General features: G+C 35.3%; 1 protein-coding gene across 13 annotated transcripts in view; it reads right to left on the bottom strand.

The window, feature by feature from the left end:
• Nucleotides 1–26295, bottom strand: part of PTPRK (protein tyrosine phosphatase receptor type K) — a 566337-nt gene that overhangs the window by 236119 nt on the left and 303923 nt on the right. For all 13 annotated transcript variants that reach the window (XM_067702150.1, XM_067702139.1, XM_067702144.1 and 10 more), the window contains exon 6: nt 15220–15394. In XM_067702150.1, coding sequence (XP_067558251.1) covers nt 15220–15394 — 175 coding nt within the window. The remainder of the gene's footprint in view (nt 1–15219; nt 15395–26295) is intronic.

The following is a 26295-nucleotide window of genomic DNA, read 5'->3' as shown; positions in this document are numbered from 1 at the left end:
ATTTATGGTAAAAATCTAATTAGGTCAAAATTTCTCTTGAAAATTCCTAAATCACTCACAAAGACTAGTTTATATCTTTTTCCTTATATACATCATTGTACCAGCTCTTTTGGCTTGTAAGATGTTAAGAATCTCTGAGTTCAAAAGAAACAAGACGTATGTTTAACTGCAAAGGTTTAGGCATTAAAATCTTTCTGCTTTTAAGAGGAGTCAAGTTCATCTTGGAGGGAGCAGTTGAGTTCTTTGTATAATAAAACATATTATGTGGTGACTACATTATATACAAGCATCAAGTGAACTTTTTCTGCTTTTAACTATACGTTCTTGAGAATTACTTATTTGAATTCATCTATATATGATATACTACTTTTACACAGTTCACACATTTCCCACAGCATCTCTCTATTGAAATTTACTGTTATGTAACATTATTCTGGAATCATGCCAATTTTAGGTCATTAGTGTCTTGACGTTATTTGAACTTCGATTGCACTGTCACTGTTAGTTCAAAGAAAAACTCTGTGAGCCCATCTCATAGCATCTCTCTGGATTTTTACTCAGCAAACACAGAAATGGAGCTACCCTGCAAGTGAATAATTTGAAAAAGAGAATCTGGCTCCTGATTTGACTTTCAATGTGAAGAGCTACTCAGAGCACATCCCTACCTTGAATATAAAAATAGAGTAAGTGGAGGAGAAAACTTCCTCCAGAGCATACATTAAAAGTTTTCTAAATCCTACTTCACCAAGCTAAAAATGATAAGATGATAGAGGTAGTCTATAAAGAAAGAAATTTTTAAAAATACGAACAAGACTGAGAGTCTGAGATTTTCATCTGACTTGATCAAAGATGACTAGACCAAAGAAAACCCCACCTTACTGACTGCCATCCAGGAAGCTGCCTGAAGTTTTTAATATTCTTATGAAATTAAGGATAAGAGCTGATGGACTTTCTTTTACTACCAAGCACTGTACCCTCAGAAAGAGGACAGGCTATTGAATTTTGAATAATTTATTTTTTCCACGATCAAGGAAGCTTTAAAATCCAGAGAATCTTATTAGAGATGTAAAATATTTCCAAAGTTTTGTAGAGCTACAGAGGCAATTCATAATTCTTGATGTAAAATCCAAGAAATGTTCGGGGAAGAGGGTGAAGAAGAATGCAGAAGGAATATCAGAATAGTTTCCTAGCTTTTCATAAACCACAGATGTGCAAGATTCTGCCTAGATTCTAACAAAGCCCTCCTAGGCTTGCTGAAATTTAGCTTGAGTGAGCATGTACAATTTGACATGTGAACATGAATGCACGCAAATGTTTATGTTAGTACATCAGAATCTAGGATAGGGACATGTGTGGTGGTCACAGTTTTTAAAATACCCTGTATTTGATTTTAACAGTGTCATACATTCCCTATTCTTCTGTTGAGAATCACTGGTATAAAATGATAGGTTATAGGTATCATGCTACTTGCCAGGGCAGGATGTAGTTAAAAACAGTAGTCAAGCATTATAGCACATGGTATAGCATAGTGTTGCCACGGTGAGGTGAAAACAGTATGAGCTCTGGAGTTAGACTGAGGTTACAATCTGGGGTCAGCCCCTAAAGGCCATCTGATCTGAGCAACTTTACCAATCAGCCTCAGGTTCCCTATGGGTAAAATGGGTATGTTAAAAGTTGTTAATATGAAATTAGAGAAATAATGCATGTAAGCCATATATCACAGCACCTGACACATTGTAAAATTATTACAAATGGGTGCTTTAATTACAGGTTATACTAAATATTTATATTCTGATTTATTAAATTTATATTCACCTAGAAAGAAGAGTAAATGGCTTACCCATGTTCACCATCCCCTTTTACTTCAACCAGTTACTAAAATAAGCTTATGAGTTGGTGCTAAGCTACACTGACTACCAACATAAAAGGAAAGTGAAGAAATTTCAGGCACAAAAATTCAAGAGGAGAAACAAATCCCTAGGGACATGCTCTCCTTACTGACATATTTCAGTCAAAAGAAAAGTCACATTTACAGATAACTTTTTAATTTCCATGTACTTCTTATTAACTACATCTGGAATAGTTATTTTTTAGTTGCAAATTAAAAGGAGAGGCATAAACCGAAGTTTTATTGGCTTCCTGGACTATCATGGAAAAAAACTAGAAAAGAGAAAGAGATTATAGTATTATCATGCACACAGAAGAAGTATAATAATATGTTATAATTTAAAGACTTAGATATCCCCATAGCTACATATAGAATTATAAGACCCTAAAGATCATGTGTCTTAGTTATTTTTATAGTTATTTTTATTAGTAAAAATTACACTGATCAGCCTATGGTCACTGCTCAAAAATGTTAATCAAATCAATGAATAAATTGGAGTTTTTAATGTTTATAATAAAATAATATTTTTGTTATTTAAAGTGAATTGAAAAGAAGTGAGAGAGAAAGAATAAAAGTCTGATGGTATTTGAAACAAACTCTATTTTATTTTAGTATTTCAGAGAAATTCTCTTATAGGAATCAAAGAAAACACACATTCAGCAAGAAGGTATAGTTCTAACACCCAGGAGAAAGAAATGTGCTGCTAATGACAAAAGGTATTCATAAAAACAGTTTCAATTGTATCCTGAACTGTTGCTAAGTCATTCAATCAAGGCATTGGCAACAACAGAACACTATTTTCAGTATCAAAAGAAGATTATCAGAATCAGTTGCTTAAACCCATTGTAGATAAACAAGATAGTACTTTAAAAATATAGGCAAGTAAAGCAAGAAAATTTAAAGTGTTGGAGAATTTTTAAAAATAATTGTGATAAGCTTCTTATAAGTATCTTAAGAATAGTTTCATGTAACACCATAGGCTCAAGATGATGAAAGGTCACTAATATATTGCCAAACACATTTTTATGAGATAAATTCAATTATAATTGCTGTGACTATTCCAGCCACAATTTAGACATAGAATCCAATTATCCATTTCATTTTCATTTATACCTCATGGGCTAGATCATTTATCATGTTTCATGATAATGATCAGAAGACACATGGAAAGTGATTTCTGGAGGTAACAAATTACCTACCATATTAGCATAGCTTATAAGATCCCGTTAACAACTACTATGCATAAATATGAGGTAATTAAATTTACAATGTCAGGAGTGTTTGATATGCTACTTGCTTCCTTCAGAGCTGCCAAAAATCTGGGTTGCTAAATGCAGCAAAACCATTTGGTTGCAAATCAGGAATCATTATGCCGCAGAACTCCAACAGGTAGCTGGTATGCTGTGGCTCAAGAGGATGAGATGCGTCTTTCATCATCTGGTATTATTACTTCTTGCCACCAAACCATCCATCATTACTGCACAGACAGCTTGAAACGATAGTCCTGTACCCTCACATTACTGCTCCTTGAACTCTGTCTCATCCATCTTTTGCATCATTCTTGATTCACAGCTAAGTACCCTCTCCCAGCTGCAAAACCAAATGTGAACCTGTAATGCCTTTAACCTACAGTGCCTCTCTAATAGTAATTGATTTCTCTTTATTACAGAGCCACAGTTCAGAAAAGAATACCAATGCTTACTGATGCCGAAAGATGATTTTTAAAAAACCCGAGTTACAGAATTCCAATAATTGTAGGAAAATACATTATTTTGTTTTGTTTTGTTTTGCAAGTTAGGCTTCAGAATTGCATTAGTATTTCTACTTGAATATTTATTCATAAGACTCAGAAACACAGATATAGACAGATATAGATGCCTCTGAGTGCAAAAGCACACAAGCCAGAAAGAAAAGATAGCCTATAATATGTACATAAATGCAATACTTTAATCTGAAAACTATTAATCAGAGTTTCAAATATACTTAACAGTAAAAATCAGAACTTTAATGTACTTAGTAGGTTGAAACAGCAAGATGTGTTTTCATCCTTGACACAATGCAAACAAAAGACAGGGATTAAAAGTTAAATGCAAGAATATTTGTCAAAACTGCCTTTTAAAATAAATCTCTCACCTACCCATTTTTTTCCTTCCTCACTGATTGCTAAGAGAACCTTCAAAAATGATACCAGTTACACAGTGGTTGGTGTACCATAAACTATCCTAGACTAAAAGGTTTTAATTCTGCTCCATCTGAATGCTGTTATAAAAGTTTCATAAATCAAAATGATCAAAATGTTCCCAGTGGCAGATTGGGATTCGGTTTCCAATTCAAATTCTCTTTAATATACAGCTCCGCTGACATCTTGCATTTCCATCATCCACGTTGAATCCCAAACACCCGGCTTTTCATCATTGTGATGCATCAGCCAGTCTGGTCATGGTAACTACTTTTTAACAATCCTGCACAATACAAAGAAATGTCAAACCTGGTGGGGGGTTTAACATAGCACAATTATGGCAGGTGGGAACTCTTTATCTACCCTTAAGTAAATATTTTTAAATGACGCGCTGCAGTGAATGACATTCTTTGAGGAGTGAGAAATGCTGTTGGCCAAAAGTCTTAGAAAGAAAACCTCCCCCCTTCCAATGCTTTAAAAGATTGATGTAAGAAAAAAGACATGTCTAGGAGCATTATTATCCGGGACACTCAAATTCTGAAGAGCAGAGAAAGTGAAGTCTTTGGAGAGCTTGCTTTGTTTCTATGAAGTAAAAAGTTTTCACAGAGAACAGGAAAAAGATTTCCACTTAACAGATAGTCTCAAATCCGACCAGGAATCTACAGGAAGCAGCAGGGGAAAAAGTGTTTACACATGATATATCTCACATGTGTTTTTATATATGAATAATGTCAGGAATAAAGACAGACATTATATTTAACCATGTCAGGGTTCTCTTTCTAAATTTTCCATTTAACTGCATACATCTGCTTTTATCCTAAGTTTAACAACATGAAAAATTCTAATGATATTGGCTAAAGACAATGAAATGGAAGCTTACAAAATACGAAGAATTTCTATACACTATCTATTGTTGAATTTATCTTGTGTTGAATCCCCATTTAATAACCTTCAACTAGTTGAAGCCTTTCCCACGTGCCTAAAGATTTAAAACCTGTCTCTCCAGTACCCCAATCAAGAGTTTACAACTAAAATTACCAACTATGCTCTCAAATAAGTTCTTCTACAGGCCTTCCAAATTTTTGTCCATAATACCATATTTCGCCTAGTATCCCAGGCTGACTGTTCTTTCTCCTGTCATTTCACTATGTTCTTAACAATATCTCCACCATTATCTCTCAACCTTGACTTGCCCTTTCCATCACAGTCCCCCTCAAGGATGCCTTACCATCTCAAGTTTTTAAGATTTTTAGATCCCCCTAAACTTACTCCCTGCAAACTCATCATTCTCCAAATCATCTCTCATCCTAGTTCTCTGAGACAGATATGAATACATGAGTAACCTACCGCAAAACTCCCCGAAGTTCCCAGATCAAATGACATAATAATTTATATTCCTTAGTCTGGCATTCAAATTGCTCCACAGTTAGGCCTCAAAGTACACTTTCAGGCTCATATCAGACTTTTTCCCTGGAAGACACTGTGTCACGGTCCATATTTAATACTGCTCACCAAGAGCATATGTTTTCCTATGTAACACCCTCTGCTTGACATGCCCTTACTTATTTTCAGCTATCCAAACCCTACCCGTCCATCAATGGTAAGATGAAACATTGCCTCTTCCTCAGCTCATTCCCTGACCACTAAAGTCAAGGATGAGGTTGTCCTCCTCTGTTCTACACATGAAGACCATGTCATTCATATGGCACTTTACAATCTATACTATATTTTGTGTCTTTAACAATTATTTGATTATATCTGCTGGGTGTTGGCCATGGTGCTGGCTATAGAAATATAATAGTAAACAAGCAAAAAGGAAGAGTCCTTGACTTAGTCAATCTAGTGGTGGAGGCAGATGTTAGGAATGCAGTAATATATTGAAGACTTGTGAAGATGCACCGGAGACAGAAAACACCTAGGCCCTAAGGTTGAAGACAGCATAGCACGTTAAAGCAAGTGAAAGAAAGCCAGTGCTGCTAGAGTTTGGTGAGCAAAGGAGAATCTGGACTGGAGAGGTGGACAGAGCCAGATGATGGTGGGCCTCAGAGATCGCAATGAGACATCTGGGATTGATACTGCATGAACAAGAAGCCAAGAGAATGGGAAGAGCACACACTGACTTACTTTGTGTGATATAGTCAGTCTGTCTACTATTGTGTAAAGACTGACCTGGAGGAGGCAAGTGCTGATGTAGGGAGACCAGTGAGCACTTTTAGTGAAGTAAAAAGCTCACAGATATAGAGAATAAACTAGTGGTTACCAGTGGGGAGTGGGGAGAGGGAAAGATAGGGGTATGGGATTAAGAGATACAAACTACTATGTACAAAATAAATAAGCAACAAGGATATATTGTACTGCACAGGGAAATATAGCCATTATTTTGTAATGAAACTGAAACTAATATAATATTGTTAATCAATTATACTTCAATAAAAAACAAAGAAATAAAGTATCAGCACAAAAAATTTTCTTAATTTAGAAAAAGTAAAAAGTACAGTAAAAAGAAGATGGTGATATGGATAAAAGCAACGGCATTAAAGGTAAAGAAAGTGCTGAGCACCCAAAGGATACGTAATAAAATTTGGAAAATTAAAGAAGCAGTTAAATAACATTCATATTTCTATCTGCTGTATTTCATCCAACAATGTGAGTGTATTTGAGACCACTTTCTTGTACAAATCTTTGTTCTGCACATAGTAATGGTAGGCATTACATAAAGATCTTTTGAAAAGTTAGAGCTAAATAACTCTGGAGAAAAAAATTGTAAAACAAAATCAATGAATTTTCTTCTGTACTAGAAAATAACTATCATTTGGCCTTTAGGTATTTTGGGAAGAAATGAAAGAAACGCAAATGAGATAATGTGAAAGTATACATGTATTTGAGGGAACGAAGAAAGTTCAGGTGGAGGAAACAGCAAGTGTAACAGCCCTAAGGCAGGAGTATGCTTGGAAGAGTCAGTGTGCTTGCTGTGGATTAAGGAAGGAAGTGAGTGATAGGAAATAAATTTTTAGTGGTACCCAGGGCGTGTTTCATTTAAAGCCTTTTGGACCAGGAAAGTGCTGTAATTTTTCTTTTTCCTTAATGTGAAGGAAAGTCACTGGAGGGAGTAACATGGTAACATGAGAATAGCAATGGCTTCTTCCGTATGCATATGAAGATGACAGAAAATGCCAGTGGCAATTAGGAAGATGTAAATAACCACGTGGGTAAAATTTCTTTCCAACAAGCGTACAGGTTCATTCATTTGCAGTTTCTTTGTTGCCGTAACACAAGAACAGATTCTCTGCCATCATAACTAAATCTGATTTCGAATTGCACAACACTGCAGAAAAGACAACAAAATATGTTCTTGGTTTAGGGGTCAGAAAGCAGGAAATGGAGAGCAAAACAAAGTTACCTTCCAAATTATATCCTAAAGTTAAATGTAATCCTGTCCCTATAGCCCATAAGAGATGAGACCACCTCTGTAGGCCACTTCTCTAAAAACAAACATCAGAGCTAAGAGAAAGCTGTTTAAGGAGAGGTTCTTATGGATTTATGTACTGAGAAAAGCTGCACATACACTCCCAAAATTATTTAACCTCTGTCCAGTCCTTAGTCTCCAAATCCTCACTGTTAACACTAAAAAATGGTACAATTTTTTTTCTTTTTTATAAAAACTAGTAACTATGAACTAAATAAAATCCATGCTGAGGACTAACAAAACATAAATGTTTATCTGTACTTATTTGTGTTGACCTTACAATTGTTTTTATTTCTTACTAGACTAAATGTTTCTCAGAAAAGGAAATAACATGATTTATATTAACCCAGCTGGAAAGAAAAGTGCTTTCTATGGTAATACGATAGACTTTGTCGAACAAGTTGGTTTTGACTGATTTACCTAATATTTAACTTCTACCTAACATTTCATGAGTGTTTTCTGTTTCTGTGTATTTCCTAGTTTGTACTTAGTAAGTCAAGTTCCTGATGCCATTTTACTAGTAAGCAGAATGTGTATTAGCTAGCTTTTAAAAAGATGTGAACATCTAACTGGTAAACAGTTTATATTAACTACAAAAAGCTAAACACTGAAATTCACCTGTCAGTCATACACTGGTTGGGAAGCCTGCTATTATCGACTCTCTAAGAAGATGAAGTGGTGGGAAAGTGGAAGAAACTCAAGTCATGTCCCACCACAATACTTATACCACCATCTATACACATTGTACCACTGAACACTATGAATTATCTCTCTGCCTTGATGACTGATTTCAATCTGTCAGCTAAAGAGCTTCTGTTTATAATGGTATAAGACTCTATAGTACAACATTATTTACCAAAATAGTGCTTAATAAATTTGGTAAATACCCATTGGTATATTTTCTACTTGTTAGGGGATCTTATTTTTTCCTCCCTATGGAATTAAAAATGTGACCAAAATCAAAGTCAAAACTCTGTCAAAATATTCAAGAATTCTACATTTTCCTATATAATTAATTAAATTATAAATTGCTTGAGAGCTGAAACTATGTCTGAGGTTTCTTTGTAATTTCCTGGTGCCTATTACTTACCATTTTAAATACTCAATAAAGACTGCTAGCTGATTTTTCAATGAAGTTACAAATTGACTTCATTGCTTCCTTTTTGGTTTGGGGTAGGTAAGAGAAAGAAAAAGAATGAGCAGAGAGGGGAATATAAATTAGTTAGCCCCAAACTGTTAGTCTGGGAAGTTGATATATATCCTTTAGAACAAACGAACGCAAATTACATTTATCACAGACCCCAAGAGAACAGAATTAAGAGGCTCAGAAGGAAAATATAGTGCTCTGAAATCAAATTCCCTAGAGTTCAACAGAAAGAATTATTTGGCATGCAAATCATTCTGCTTCCTCTTTGATCTTTCTCAAATTCTTAAGAAGAAAGCTTCAACAAAAGCAAAATCCCCAAAGACACACTCCAAAAAAATAGTGACCAGCAACTCAACTGCTAAACATTAGGCAGAGCTCTAAGCGTGCCTCACCAATGCAAATACACTCAGAAATCCTTTGGGAAAGAACTCTCATTGCATTTTCATTTTTAAAACAAACAAGAAAATAAATAGCATGAAAATAACCACTCAGGCAAGACAAGTGCTGCACATTACCATTTTCATCAAGTAGCATGAGGAAACTCAGAGGAGGAGAAAATTAACAGCAAAAAGTATTTGTAATAATGGTACACAAAAGTGGATAGAACAGAGCTTCAGTAATAATATACTAACTGAAATAAGGACCTCCAGTATCCTTTTGCTCATTTAGAATTTAAAAATGTACTAGGCATCTTGTAAATTGAATCACCTGAAGACTCCAAATGTTCCTTTTATGATACTCAAGGGTAGCAATGTAACATTTTTAGATATGCAACATTTGGGATCTCCTTCATATTTGAAACATTTGGTATCCCCTGACTGACTGCAGGTGCTTTCCTAGCCACGTAGGGGCAGTTGGGGGAAATTTGTATGTGGTTTATCCATGCATTCTTAAACTTTTATTATAGTTCAGATTTTGTAAAACATAAATGTTTAAATTGAATTCTCCAAGGTAACTCTAAATTTCCTGTCAAGTTGACTAATTTTCACAATGGAAGCAAAGAAAAGGGATCTTCAAGTCACCATTAAGAAAAAGGACCTTTATATGAATTCAAGAGTCTGGCAGCTGTGCTATGAAAACTAGTTAAAAATCAATAGTGTGTGGTGTTAAGCAGAATGCTGAAGGACTCAAGCTAGAAATTCCATGGCTTTTCATCACCAACTACGAAAAGTATTAATATGTCATGTTTTCCACTTCCCAAATGTCCTTGCTTCTAATATAAAAATACTAAAATGAGACAGTCAGATCTGATTTTTAACTGATAGACACACACACAAAAAATAGAATACAACATATTAGTTAAATCAAGATTGCTTTTCAAGTGAGAAGAATATTCATGCTAAACAAAAAGTCACCCCCCCCAGTTCATACGAGAAGGAAAGCGACAGGTTCAGACCCTACAAAAAACACCTGCCATCATCTTTTCCTGTATGCCAGCAATCTCCCCTCCATCTGTAGGTAAGGGGGAAATGCGGTTCATCATCCATTCCCTGTAGCTTTTGGGGTCAGCCCCACGCTCTGACTTCAACTACATTTTATTTATTGTCTTTGCGTAAAAACATGTGCTAGGTGCTGTAGCAAGCAAAGATGAACTAGACATACTCTAATGGAACATAAACTACACCCTTCTCCCACATTACCAAGTTCCGAACTCTGCATGTCCTTCAAGGTAAAGTTGTACCTTCTTCTGAAAAATTCCCTCAATTCCTATTTTACCTGAATAGAATTAATGACTGCCTTTGAATAGCATTGTTATGCTCTGTAGTCCCATTTACAGAAGTTCTCTACTGGCCATTCCAGTTGTCTCTCCACATGCAGCCATGCAATTTTTGATACCTGTGAGAGGTCGTAACCTCTTTATCCCCAAGTGGATGAGACCAAAGAAGTATGTAGCCATATGGGTATCCTATGACCATGAAGAGACACTGGCTTAGGATAAAAACCAAAACTAAGAACTGCAGAGTGAAGAACTGGAAAGAACCTGGATCCTTCCTGACTAAATGAACCAACCCTGGAGCCTATCTCTGCACCTTGTAGTTATGAAAGTCAGCAAATACATTTTTATTTTTTACATTAATTTGTATTGTCTTACAAAGGGAAGTACCAACAAGAATCCAAAGTCCTCACGATTTTAACACCAAAATCTGTTTTACAGGCCCACCTACACTGGTACATGTGTTGACATTCACTTCACTTTACAGCTAGAGGTCAGTGGTATTCATTAGGAATAGATAAAAATATTAACAGAATATGTATGTCCAGAGAATTTTGATAATGGTGATAGTTGCCACTAAAATTTTAAAGTCCAACCAACAACAAAGACAAACAAAATGCTATGCTTTTCACATTAAAGAACTTCAAAAATGTAATTGGAGTTTCACAGATAAAAATTTAAAAAACACAGCTAATAAATGGGAATGGAAATTGAGTGTCAGTTGTAGCAATCAGAATTTTATAGTTCATTGTGGGTCAGTTGGCTAGAAATTTAGTTGGGTCTTTGATTCAGCCAGGTGGAAAAGAAAGGAGAAGACTGCAGATGAGATCAAGATTGGGAATCTATAACATAACTTAGACTACAAAGGTGGTGCTTTTAGTCTGAAGCTTGTAAACATCATTTTAACTATTTCACATTTTTTACACTTCCATTTTGTAGAAACATGGAGCAAAACATCTGCTCTTCATCTCATCTCTGTAAAAAGTTCTTTGTCAATAAAGATTGGCTTTCACAAACAAAAGGTTATCATTACTAAAAACGATCTGGAAGCAAACCTAAAGTCGTGATAAAGTATATTCTGTTTAAGCACATTTTATTTTTTCTTCCTCTGGCTGTGGGAGAACAGGGATCAATACTCTTCAACATGAGAATTTTGCAGTGAAATTTTCATTTGTAACAAACAGCAACCAAAAAGCCTTAAGCATGCCCTGTCACTTTCAGTTTAGGAGAAAATGTACTAATAAACTCTTACCCTTGGGTCATCTTTGACAACAGGCAATACTATGCCAGATCTTATTAAGGACTATTCATATCACTGCCCCAAAAATTTCCTTTAAAATTACCATCTTTTATATGCATGTAACAGGATGTCAGCTTTGAAAGTGCCAATGAGAGACAAGACCTGTCACCATAGTTAATTCTCAGCACTATTTCAACACCAGGAGAGCTGACCCTGAAGGGTGTGTTTTGTTGTTAGCAATACTTATTCGGTGGTTATCTGGACAAACAAGAAAACGTGTTGCTTTATATTAGTTTTCAAATAAAACAACAAGCAGAGTATCACCTGTAAGTATCAGATACATAACAAACTAAAATATGTTGAAAAGAAAAAAGAAAACTGCCAAAACTATCAAAATACATTTCTAAGATGTTAACACACTCTGGATAGTACATTCAAAGTGCCATCATATCTTAAACCAACAGGTACAATATAAAACCTAAAACAAAATATAGGTTAAATGCCAGGACTTTCTTAAAAAATAAAAAAATTTAAAAAGGGAAAGAAAAACAGCCAAAACTTTCTATGAAACTCAAGAAGTGTCCTTTTATAAATCTTACTGAAATAATTATTCACTCCACAAGCGACACTCCTAGAATAGAAATAATGGAGTTTCTCCAAGTAAAGAACACCAAGCTTTGATAAAATGTACTTTTCAGATCAGGTAAACAAGAGAAATCTAGTAATCCAAAATAAATCTCTTTAAAAATAAACAGGCATTGGGCTTCCCTGGTGATGCTGTGGTTGAGAGTCCACCTGCCGATGCAGGGGACACAGGTTCGTGCCCCGGTCTGGGAAGATCCCACATGCCGCGGAGCGGCTGGGCCCGTGAGCCATGGCCGCTAAGCCTGCGTGTCCGGAGCCTGTGCTCCGCAACGGGAGAGGCCACAACAGTGAGAGGCCCGCATACCACAAAAAATAAATAAATAAATAAATAAACAGGCATTAAATGGCTATCTGAAAGAAGGAAATTTATCTTTAAAGAGAACACCTGGATAAAAGCTTCAACTCTGCCTTCTATGAATTGTTGAATACATCGGGGGCCATTCCCTCAAAAAAATTTTATATCTATGTATTTATATCTATATTGATATAAGTATGTAACTGTAAGTTATTCAGAAGCACTCTAGCTGCACTATTAAAAGCCACCATCTGCTTCAGGGGCTGCACATCGTGCACGCACATACAAGTACAGTGAAGATACAGTGAGCATGATGACTCAAGAATACACCCACCTTCCTGTATCCACAGCATCTTAATCACTCTGAAGATTACCCAAGGACACCTTCAGGCTTTTCAAAAGTACCTTCAGGCTCCGGTGAGAAAGATTCAGCAACAGGGCTCACCAAAGATGAATATACAAACATATATGAACATAAGTTAAACTGCCTCTCTATCTAAACACCAGAGTTAAATATTATCATATTTTCTTATTTGTCAGTGAATTGGGGCTATGATTTCATGAACTTAAGCAGGTGATATAAGCTAACTCAGGAGCCATGAGAGAAGTTTTATTTATAATAGAGTCCTATACAATTTACAAAGAAAAACTTTTTTTTTTTTGATGAGCTACAGAATCTCTCGTGACAAAAGCATTACAAGTGGCTAATAGCCTTATTTAATAATGTTAACGTGAGATAAAGCTGTGGTGGAAAGGAATGAGCCTGGCACCGGGAGTTAAGAAACACGGAATTAGGGCTTCCCTGGTGGCGCAGTGGTTGAGAGTCCGCCTGCCAATGCAGGGGTCACAGGTTCGAGCCCTGGTCTGGGAAGATCCCACATGCCGCGGAGCACCTAGCCCTGTGGGCCACAATTACTGAGCCTGCGCGTCTGGAGCCTGTGCTCCACAACAAGAGAGGCTGTGATAGTGAGAGGCCCGTGCACCGCAATGAGGAGTGGCCCCCGCTTGCCACAACTAGAGAAAGCCCTCGCACAGAAACGAAGACCCAACACAGCCAAAGTAAAATAAAATAAATAAATAAATAAGGCAAAATTCCTTTAACAAAAAAAAAAAAGAAACATGGAATTAAATTCTGGCTCAGCCAGTTATTAGATCTTTGTGGCTCTGGGCAATTATCAAATAGTCTGAATTTCAATTTTCTTTTAAAAGTATTAAAGGTTAAAGTATTAAAATCAAGTAAATCTTTTTTTTTTAACATCTTTATTAGAGTATAACTGCCCTACAATGGTGTGTTAGCTTCTGCTATCAAGTAAATCTTAAAATAATACATGACATCAAAATACATTTGATGTCAAGCATTATAAAATATATTAACTTGAATATGGATGTATCTCATTTTCTCCTTCCAGCCTCTAAGCATTGCCACATGCCTTGCTCTCTGCTTGCTGGTCCTTCTTTCTCTTACCCCTGCCCCTCACATCCACAATCCTCATCTGGGCAACTTTTTCTCAACTTTCAGATTCTGTCTCAAAGAAAGTCATTGACAAAGGCCTTCCCTGATGTCTCTGACAAATCTCAGTCCACTTTAGATGTTTTTGTTAAAATCTGCCAAACTTCCCCTTGAAGAGACTTACATGGTTTATAATTATTTTCATTTGTGTCATAATCGATTGATGCATGATAGCCTATTCAACAAAGCTGCTTTTCCTCTAAATATTCACACGGCTGATGTCGTCATTTTTTTAAGGTTTCAGCCCAGTTGTCACGTTCTCAAAGAGTCCTTCCAGATAATCTTAACTAAAATATCAATCCCTGTCATTTTGTGTATTTATTTTTATTCATAACACATACCATGACTTGATACTACATTTTCAACATCTTCCTATATGATGTGCCTAATATACCTCAGTGTTAAGCTATATATGGGCAGAGTCTCTGTATTTTACTAACCACTGTATCTCCACAATCTAGAAGAGTGGAATATATAGGGACTCAGTCAATTTTCAATGAATGTAATATACATTGAGCACTTGTACTTGTTTTTCCAGTATTCACTAAAGATATGTACTGATACATCATAATCCCTCACAATTCTTCTGGTAGCCTTAGTATCCCAGAATACTGAGGACCTCTTAGAAAGTGTAATTTTCTAAGATTCCACAGGGGGCCAGAATTAGTGAACAGCCACAACTGGGTTTTGATACCGGTAAAATTTACGGGTATACACGGGGATAGAAACTTTGACCTTGACATAATGCTTTGAAAAACTAAAGTATCTAGAGAACTATTGTAAACAGGAAAAATCAATCTAAAGTTAAAATGCAAACTAGATGATGGCAATATGGAATAAAGTATTTTATGTGTTTAGCCCTATTAGAGCTTTTAAAAATAGATTCCCTTCGATAGAAATCATTTGTTGAAAACTTGCCTGACAAACTATACAACTATAAACTTGCCTGACAAACCATACAACCACAGTCTGAATTTGACCTTAAGACATTTTCAGAACTTTTATAATGATATGGTTTTATAGTGACTTGAGATGAAGAGTACTTGATTTAAAAATCGATCCAAATATCTACAAAAGTTGCATTTGTTCTAATGAAGTGATGTCATTTCATGAAGTGAAAGCAATTTTACTTTACCTCTTACAATAAGTTGAGCAAAATTGGACACACCAGAACCTCGTTCTGACTGAGTTACACAGCGATACAAATCCTGGTCGGTTTTTGTCACTTCTTGCAATCTAAAGGAAGCAGCAAATCTTCTGTGATTGATGTTCTTAGTCTGGGCTACTGGTATATCTTCTCCATTTCGCCTCTGTAAACAGAAACCAATCTTTGAAAAACAGGTTCTTAACATTTCCAGAAATCTAAAGCATCCTGGCAATGAACATCTGTGATAAGTTATTCTTGTTTGTTAAAATTAGGCGGAAAATATCTGTGTAGCCTCACAAATTTTTACCATTGTCTTTCAATCAGGAGAAGTATGTAAGTAAACACTGCTATCCTTTAAGGGGTGAAGTGCTGAAACTATATAATAGTAATCTCAGTTTTCCATAAAATTGTTATTAGCCCACAGTATATGAATTAGCAGGACAGTTAATGGCCCTTTGGCAAATGATCCACTGCCCCCTCCCTTCTGCCAGACTCCCTATATATAAAGTCTTCTTTTCGTCCTTATACTATACTGCATGTGCTTAATAGGTTTGTCCCCTTCAGGAGACTGAGACCATGCCCAATGCATCTATTCTAGATGTGTAGCATGCGATCGTGACTATAAAATACTAATGAATAATTTACAGTCAAACCAAAATCTGTACTCTTTGCAAATTTTTATCTCTTGGCATTAATGACAGCCAACTTATACCATTTAAAAGAAATAATCCAAGGAACCTAAAAGTTAAAAGCATACCTGTCAACTTTTAAAATAAACTATTGGAAAAACATATTTACAGTATCAGGGTGCCTCACACAAGACCATAAAGGAAATGGTTGAAATATTCAAATATAATAAAATTTCTAACTTGTATATGTTGAAAGACATCATAAATAAAGTGAAAAAAGCAAGCCACAAACTGTAATAAGATATTTGTCATGAAAATAATCATCAAAAGATAAATAGCCAGATTATGTAAAATTCATCTACAGTTCAATAAGAAAAAAGACAAACCACCCTATCAAAAAATGGACAGGCTATAAAAAGAGAATATGTGTATGTCTAATAACCATGAAAAGAGATCCTCAACCTAAATTTAAAAATTCTTTATGTCAAAGATAGCACAAAGGGCAAAGAAAAGCTACAACTATGAGAGAGAATTGGTCATGAGCCTCATCCTAACTTCTTGTTGGTAAAATGCTAAGTATTCCTGGTACCCTTTCACACTACTTGAAATATCATTTCATCACTAGATATGGAAAACAGAACCGTAAAATTACTAGAATTGTAAATGGTTACAGTCATTTTAGAAAATAATTTGCTACTATCTAGTAAAGTTGAAGATGCATAAAACTTAGGACCCAACAGTTCCACTTCTACATTTCTATGTTTGGATCACTCTTCTATGTGTGTTCACACAGATATGTACAAGAATGCTGAACTCAGAATCGTTTGTAATAGTTAAGTATGGGAAAGATCCACATATTCCTGAGTGGTGGATAAATAAACTGAGATTTATCCATTCAGTAAAATTCAATGTGGCAGTTAAACTAAGCAAACTAAAACCAGTAGGGTCCTGGTAAAAAAAAAAAAGTTGAACATCTCCTGCATTCCACTGAAATACATGTTTAAATCTAACAACAACAACAACAAAATCCTTAACAAAAATTAAGATAGGAGACAAAAATGAAAAATGTCAACTTCTATTAAATTAGAGTGGTGGGTATGTTAGTGGTCAATTTATCTTTTTTTATAATTGTTTTTGTATGTTTGAAACACTTTGCATTTTTTTAAACAGGTAAATAATAAAGGAATCACCCTATTACTTTAATAATTTTTAAAATCCTAAAATCCACTGTACCTTTAACACCCTTCTCCATATCTGAAATGATATATATGTGCAAATTATGTTATACATATGCGTATGTGCCTGTATATGCATATATACCTAAGGATAAAAAAGTCCCAATTTTGACTAAAGTCAAAATTTTTCACTCATTCAGTGTTTTGTTGACTCCTCTTTCCTGACCCACAGATTCCATGATTTTTGCACCAAGATCCTCTGCTTATTCCCTTGAATAATAATAAAGAGAAAAAGCAACTTATACTCAAAAGCCCTAAAATATAAATCCATAAAATCTAGCCTAAATTCTCTTTCCCTATAAACCACATGAACAAACAAACAAACAAAAATTTTACACATGAGAATCTCAAACAGCATGGTTTTCAATTATCATATCATTTGATACCATCTTTCTAATTGGAAGGCAGCACTGTTTAGACAGGTACATGCCCTCACCTCATCCTCCCCTAATTTACCCCTCCAGTGGCACTCTCCATCTTCCATCACCTTTCTCAGTTCTTCCTTTAGCAAGACCAGCCAACTCCTGCTGCCCACCTTGTCTTCTAAATCATCTTGCTTGTGCACACACAACACTCACGTCTTTTAACACCATGTCTTTTTCAAAAATCCGTCTTCTCTTGTGAAGAGTTACTAAGTACCCTTAATGTTTCCCTCTGAATAATTATTATTTCATCTTTCCATCTTAATTGACATTCATCTCACAATAACACTTTCCTCCAAACTTTTCTCAAAGGAGGGCACATTTTCTTCTACTTTCTTACCCTTTATCCTTGTTCCTCACTTGCAGGCCACTCTTTCACTATCCCACTCAACAGCCTCTCAACTTCCAGAGTTCCCAGCTTGCCCAAAGAGCCTTCCAGTCAGTTATCTATCAGGTCAGATTATCCTTTCCACCATAGTTCTGTGAATATTCTCAGTGATCCCAAAACTCACTCTGGCCTCAGTGATGCCCAACAGCCTTCGTTACTACCTTGTCCCTACGCTAAGATAGTTTTCTCAGTTTGAATCACAATTGCCCGGGACATTGTCTCCTATTCTTTCAATCTTCCGCATTGTCAGTGAGACCTTACTTTCTGACCCTTTACTTTTACAAGCAGCCACTTCAGAGATTTTCACTAGCCTGAAAGAATTCTGGATTTTTAAAAACTTTCCATTGTTATACACTGCCAATACAGGATATACACTATTTCTATGCAACAATTACAAGAACACTACTGACTTTTGCTGCAATCAGTCATTTGCTCTCATGAAAAATCTGAATTACCCAACAAGGGAGACCAAAAGCTCTTAGATATTCCTAGTTGATGCCCACAGTGCCACGAGCTATGAAATCTAACAACGTCCTCTCTGCCTCAACCTCACATTTCATCAACTTATACATACTCTTCACTTTCCATTCCCACTGAAATTACCATGAATAGTGTCTCAAAAACTCAAAGATCATCATAAAAATGTAATCACCAACATTTCTATCTTGAATCTCTTCTACAATATATTCTATATATGTCCTTTTACCTTTTTGTGTACTGAAATCATCCTGAAGGTAGGGCTTCAAATTTTGTATTTTTTCTTCCACAGCATCATATATGTAGTATGTTATCATTATTTAGTGGGTACTCAACTTCTTTGTTAAAATGGACTAAAATCGCTGGTATTTTTAGAGACAAAAGTCATGTAAAACTTCCTTAGTTTTTCATAAATTTATATAACAAAATATATAAAAATCATTAATTACAATTAATAATAAAAGGAAGCTACAAAAATACAGAACCTCAAGGACATCTAGAGATCATTTATGCCAAGCTCCTTCTGAACTCAGAGATGTTGAGGACCATCAGGAGATCACAAAGTTGATTACATTGTGTTTGTATTTGTGTGTATTACTATACTAACAATAACTATATATGCTTATATAGGATACACATTGTTTCTATAATTAATGAGCATAGTACACTTAGGTGCTATTTATCTCTTGAAATAAAATAACAATAAAAATAATTATAGAGTCATAACATTCAGATTTATCTTCAAAAATCATTTAATAAGCGTCTCCATGTACCTCATATTATATTAGCTATTACCTTGGTTCTGTCACTGTTCTCTATTACAAACCTTCTGTGATAGTCATTTCCATTTAAAGATTATAAAATCAGAATTCAGAAGGATTAAAAATGTGATACACAGCCTGTTAGTAGCAGGATTAAAACTCAAAATTAGGTTTAAAGACACAAAATCCAGTAGTATTTCCTCTAAAATAAACCAAAGCTGCTTTTTGTTTCATTTGTATCATAGGTACAGTCCAGTGAGTTGATTATTTGTTGTTGAGCCTTGATCAATGCATTGTATCAATGAGAAATGTAATCTACTATATTAGACATTGCTTTATTTACTTCATTTGCTTTATTTACTTTCAGTAAGGCATTACATTTCAAAGTAGCAATTCATGATATGTATATTTCAGAAGTCAAAAATAGTAACTTTTTCTTTTATAATCCAAACTAATAGGTCTTTGCCTGCCTACAAGCTATCAATTTAGCAGAGTAGGCAGGGCTATGGAAGAAGGAAATAAGAAGTAATGGTAAATTTATCTCTTATACAGCAGTGTTTGCATATAGTTTTCTACCTTATATTCTTCAGTTCCGGGCTCTTTATCCTGCTTTGAGATTTTTATGTGATTCTCCATTTCAAAATCCCCAACCTTGAGAAATACTAAGAAATGAACCACAAAATTATACATCCAAGGATTATAACCTAGCACTTTGTTTTTTCATTCCTCTCCCTTCCTCCCCAGATCCTTGTCATGCTTTCTTATTTATTCTGTCTCCAGTACAAGTTGCTGAGACTCGTCACTTACCAAGTAACTCTAGGCAAGTCACTGGAATTACTATTATGACTCCACTAGTAAACTTAGTAAGCTTCATCATGCAGGGTGCATGCAGTATTTATTTGACAAGTTCAGTTCCTGGCATAAAGTAGTGTAGTGGTAATATTGGTTAATTCACAGTATCTATAATAAATTGTAGCATTAGGATCACCTGTCAGATTGTTACAAATGCAAAGTCTAGAGATCGCTCTAGATCTACTGAATCAAAATCTGCATTTTTACAAGATCCCTCGGTTATGCATCAAGATATTTCAGCTTGAGACACTGGTTGAAAACATGATGGAGGTCCTGTTCCCATGAAAAGTTGACAGGTCTAAAAATGGGTGTGATTCTCGCCAATGAGAAATAATAGGAATAAGCCAAGTCATTTCCAGAAAGGTTTCCTCACTTCTAGAGAAAACACAGTGGGTCCTCTTTTCTTTTTCTCAATGTCATGACTAAAATGCTGAGAATGGCACATTGAGGAGAAAGACAGGATCAGGTTCTTGATCACGTCTCTAAAACGGTGTCGGCAGCTACTCACCTGAGTCTGCCCACTCTCCCCCGAGAGTGTACTACCACTTAATAAACCCTTACTTTGTTCTCTTGAGAAAAATTTAAAGTTGAAATAAAATAAAATGGTGTCAACAGCTCTTAGAGCCCCCCTATTTCTGGACTTCCTGTTAAGTGATGTAATACGTTTGGTTTTCTATTACTTACTTTCAACTTGAAATCCTAAAAGCTAATGTGATATGGTTAAAATATGGAACAGTTTATTTCAGCTTCTCTTTTCAAAGCTTGAGGAATAGAATTAATCCAATTTAATTTTAAATTCAATAATGCAGCACTTAGAACCCTTGCAGAGATTATTTCACTCTATTGACTTGAAGAAAAAATTAAATTACATTTATTGCTTTATTTATTCTTCACTGCCTTTCCTGGGCACATAATGATACAGGTCTCCTCCATCCTCTTAGAGGTGGAGAAACTGGAAAGAGACTGTTTTCCTATGTTTGGTATTTAAGTTCCTATTGAATAATATTAAGAGGACCGCATATAATTTGTCAGTACTTGCCCTTTTTCCAAAACTAACGTCTGTAAATTTGCACACCATAATTAAGTAGGGTTGATGTGACTCATACGACAATCCAGCCAAATTAATTCCAAGGACCTGGGGGTTCCTTACTGGGGCTTGTCTGCCATAGGAAATGTTTTTCTTTCTCATAGGTATGATAAAGCTATCATCATCATCATCATTATTGAACAATTAAATCAAAGAATTTTAGAAAAATGAAGGATCATGGCAAACTTAAAGGTTTAGAAATTTATAAATTTCTAAAATTAGAAACACTGTTACTATTTTGAGAAAAGCACTCATTTATATCCGTTAGAAATTATTATATTGATTTCAATAGATTAAACCAAAAGAAAATAGCATTCCTCTAGGAGAAATTACCCTAAAATTACAATACTAAGTTCACAACATATTTACTGTACGGCAATGAAAGTATGAACAAGGCAAATGATATTTGACACAGAAAAAGAAAGAGGCAAATATTGTAATTCTGATATAACATAGGGTAAAAATGTGCTGGCGATAGCAAATTACTAGAATCAGGATAATTAACCAAGTTTCACAAAAACTGTCAGGTATTAAACAAGAAAATGAAGTTTGACCTAAGAAGTGAAGGTGTTTTTGCAATATTGGGACAAGGTGAACAATACGAGGAGCCACACAAGAGGGCAGAGTAAGTAGACGGAACTATGGGAGATGATACCTACGTTCTAGTCCTGCAATGACTATTTATTAGCTTCACAGTTTCTCGTTACTTCTCAAATCTCTGCCTTTTCATCTAAAAATGGGGATATCAATTTGTAACAGCTTATTCAACAGAGATGCTGAGAATATTAGCTGAGACAATTGTGCAAAAGTTCTAACTGCAAATCCTGGTAATAGCAATATTATGAAGATAATAAACAAAACAATATCTAAGTGGATAATATATTTGATAACTGTCATGGTCTTTTAATATATCAACTTGACAAGGCTACAGTCCCCAGTTATTCAATCAAAACACTAACCTAGGTGTCTCTACTAAGGTATTTTGCAGATGGGATTAAAGTCCATACCCAAATGACATTAAATAAGGGAGAATAGCCTAGATAATCTAGGTGGACTTGATTGAATCAGTTGAAAAGTCGTAAGAATGGATCTGAGGCTTCCCTGAAGCAGAAGAAATTCTACCTGTGAAGAGCAACTTCAGTCTGTGCCTGAATACTCCAGCCTGCCCTCTCGAAGTGCTTGACTACAGACTTCAGACTTGCCCAGCCAGGTTCCACAATAACATAAACCAATTCCTTGCAACAAATCTCTTGGGAAAAAAAAAAAATCTATCTATCTATCTATCTATCTATCTATCTATCTATCTATCTATCTATCATCTCTCCTTCTGATCTGCTTTTCATGTTTGAACCCTGACTAACAGAGATGATTTTGTTACCAGAAATGGTTCTGGAAGAAAAGAATTTTAGGGATGAGTTTTCTGATTTGGTTTGGTTCTGGGTTTTCTGGAATTGGTTCTCTAATCTGATTAAAGGTACAAAGAACTCCAGTGTCATTGGTAAAGAAGACAATGCTAGTCCATAGCATGATGTAGTAACAGAGATATGCAAAATATCACCATTAGATAGATATTCTTGATCAAATACCTATAGAAGTTTAAGTTCTGGGTAACCATGTATTTGCTACCTTGATATAGATTCTTACAAAACTAAAATCTTTAAAGAAAAAGAATCCTTTGACTATCTAGAAAAGCAGGTAGGAGACTTATAAGGAAAAGAAAATTTATTATCAGACTTTGACAGCAAGGCTTTATGCCACAGGAAAATGAAGTAACACATTTAAGTTACTCAAGGAAAGAAAATGCAAATGAAGGATTTTATAACCTTCAAAATTGACATAAGAACCAAGGGCACATATAAACTATTATCAACATCCAAGAACTCAGGGAATATTATTTACATGAGCTTATTCCTGTGGAATCTCCCAGAAAATAAGTTTCAAACAACCAAAATTACTAAGACATGACATACATACTGATGATGAACATTAAAAAACAAAGCTACACGTAGAACTAACACCAAATAAGAGCTAAATGGGAGAGAGTACAATATGCAATGGCTCTATGCTAACAATGGAGATAGGGTACAAGTATTCAAAACAACATGAGATTTTAAAATGAGTGATTATGGGATATTGTAATTGTCTCTTTCTCTGTGTCATTGAGAACCAAAAATATGAGTGTGGAAAAAAAGATGTAACTGACAAACTGTAATAAAGAAAACATTAAGTGAAAAACTTTAGGCTTGAATTTGAAATATCAATATAAACTAATAGTTATTTTACCTTTAAATATATATGTATATTTTTCTTAGTTCTGTTCACTGAAAAGATCTAGCAATGAATACCCCTCAGCATTCACATAATGGTCCTGAAATATAATTTCTCAAAATTGTAAAACAGGGCACCAGGTCTGAAAGAGAAAATGTGCAAGATGACACTGACATCAGATAGCAATACAAGAAAGCTATCGAAGATTACTGAAGTTATATCAAATGGACACTGGAGCCAACCTGGGATGATGTGAGTCTTAAAAATAGTATTAATTGCAATGAATTGAAGTCTATTAAATATGCCTAAATCCATAAGTTCTTGATATTAAAAAAAAGAGGAAGAAGAATCAGTCACCTTTGGAGGATGACAGGAACCAACTAATTATATTAAAAACCAATAATTAAAGCAAAGATTTGAGAAGTTACCATGCCCTTCCTAAAATGAACTATAACACTGGGTAGCCAGATAGGAGATGATGATAAGTGTGTCTTCATTAATTAAACAAAATACAAAAGAAATAATAAAATTAGAATATCACAACTTACAACCACCAGGAATGAACATAGGCATTAAACATCAATTGGTATCAGAATCACAAAAAGAAATAGGAGACATTTTGTGCCTCTGGTAATCACACCATGCACCTCCTCTAGCACTGCCACAGGATCAAACTTGACTCTAGATTTGAAAATCTAGACTCTAGAAAATTGGCTGCCAATTTTCAGGAAACTCAAAGGAACATGTTGAACTGAAGAGGACATTTGTATGCAATCAGTAAAATGCAGACTGTGTGAAAACTACAAGTCAAATGGCCTGGGTTCCTCAACAGATAAATTGTGACAAACACAAGAGAGGACAAACACACAGATTAAAGGGATTCTAAAAGACATATTTTTAAAAACAGACAAGACTAATCTATAGTATCTAAGGAGACTAAATATATGTAAGTGGAAAAAAAACAGGAAAAAAATACAAGGGCTGAAAGTCATGATAATTATTATTTGTAGGGGTAGGCTACAACTTATCATTTGTAGAGAGATGGCTCATTTGTGTCTGGGATGGACCACTTGGAAAGAGCCTCTACGATGACTGGCAAAGCCTTTCTCTTGACCTGTGTGGTGGGTATCATAAAAATTCATTGAGTCATAGTTTTTCATTTTTGTGAGGCTTTCTCTATGTTTTATTTTCAAATAAAAGAATTTTATAAATATACTATCTTTAAATCAGACTGCTTTTCATAAAGAAGAAACCCAGCCCACTGCCAGAGCCCCATGTTGTAACACTGATCACAGGAGCTCGATGGAATGTTGTAAAGTGCTTGACGTGACCTGAAAAACACTGAAAGGGCAGCTCTGAGAACAGTAGGAGAGTGCATTATTCTTGTACAGAAAAAGCAGTAAATTGTTATTTATAGATATTGATAAGAAGAAATCCTTGAGCTTCTATGACTGCCAGGCCTTTCGAGTCATGTTCCAGGGATACATAAAGAAGATAAAGACTATTCCACACATCATTCATTTATGGTCAATTATGTAATCTGTAGACAACAAACTCAGAGTTTATGAATTATTGAAGAAGGAAAAGAATGCATCGTATCTTTAAGGCACTGAGCTGTTTATGGTAGAAAGCCACACAAAGTCAACCAAAATGACCTCAGGAATATTTGTAAGTTCTAAAACTTAAATATGATTAAACTTTCTGATGCTCATTGTTACATACATACACACCCAAAATGCCAAGGGTAAAAGATAAACATTACAATCCATGATACTTGGTCAGTGATTTTACTTCAAGACCAATGATTATAATTCTTTACATGAAGCCATGAAGGAAGAATATAATGCCGTGAACTCGAATAAAACAAGGTCCTCAGGAAAAGCAGGACTGATAAGAGTGATAGCCATTAGCTACCAAATAGAACATGGTCTCTTAAGTGGAGCAGAATTAATTGTAAATCAGCATATACACAGAAAAAAAATCACTAATGCTTAAACAGGATAAACAGAGAAAATTAGAATTAAGTAGCAGGCTAGCGTTCATCTATCAGTTTACAAGGAGTCAGGAAAGCACAACAGACATGGTTAATACTCTTCTCTGACACGGGTCCTGTTCTGTGAGCCACAAGATACAGAAGGCAAGGCTGAAAGCACCAACAGCCTTCCCACAGATGAATTCTCCTAAGTGAAATCGGGAACACCCAGAGGTTTCTAATTTGGCCACAAGCTTCAAACTGTCTTGGTAAAATTTTTTTAAGGCTAAAGAGTCAAAAGGAATGGGAATGTCTCCTCATTTTTCACTCCTATTTAGGAAAACTCATATGCAATTATCAAGGCAGAAGGGGCAAAAAGTAAACAAACGCGTGGAGCAGGTAAATTAGTTCCCAGACAGAAAATGAGAAAACAAATTCACAGACCGGCTGTAAAAAATAAACGTTTGAGGAAATTTTAAAAGCCATCTTTATTATTTCACTCTTCCAAATTCTTTCATCTGGTACCAACCAGACCCAAACTCTGTGTCTTCTTTCATTGGTCCCTCTCCTCCCCTCCTCACATTTTTTCCAAATCCACCAGCACTGTCCAATCCTAGGCCTTCACTACTTGATGTCTGTACTGCCAGCAGTAGCTTCTTTCTTGCTTTTGTCTCCATCACGGCCTAGTCCCAACCCTCCCATAAACTATATTTACCTCAACTTCCCATTGTGAACCTTACACTTCAAGAAGATTCTTCTCTTGATGTTTCTACCCCACCAGCACACACATACACTAAACCGCAGTGATAACCATGCCCACTTAATCCTTGCTTATCCAAGTCCTATATGTCCTTCAAAGACTCTATCAAATCTTCTTTAATGATTTCACCAAACACTTCAGTCTGTGATGCTCTCTCTCAACTCTGAAAAAGCACTGGGCTTAGATTCCATATGATCTTTTCTTATTCGGTTA

Source organism: Pseudorca crassidens, chromosome 13 (assembly GCF_039906515.1).
Source record: "Pseudorca crassidens isolate mPseCra1 chromosome 13, mPseCra1.hap1, whole genome shotgun sequence".
Classification (NCBI taxonomy): domain Eukaryota; kingdom Metazoa; phylum Chordata; class Mammalia; order Artiodactyla; family Delphinidae; genus Pseudorca; species Pseudorca crassidens.
The sequence above is the reverse complement of the archived record's forward strand: the minus strand, read 5'-3'. Positions and strand labels throughout refer to the sequence as shown.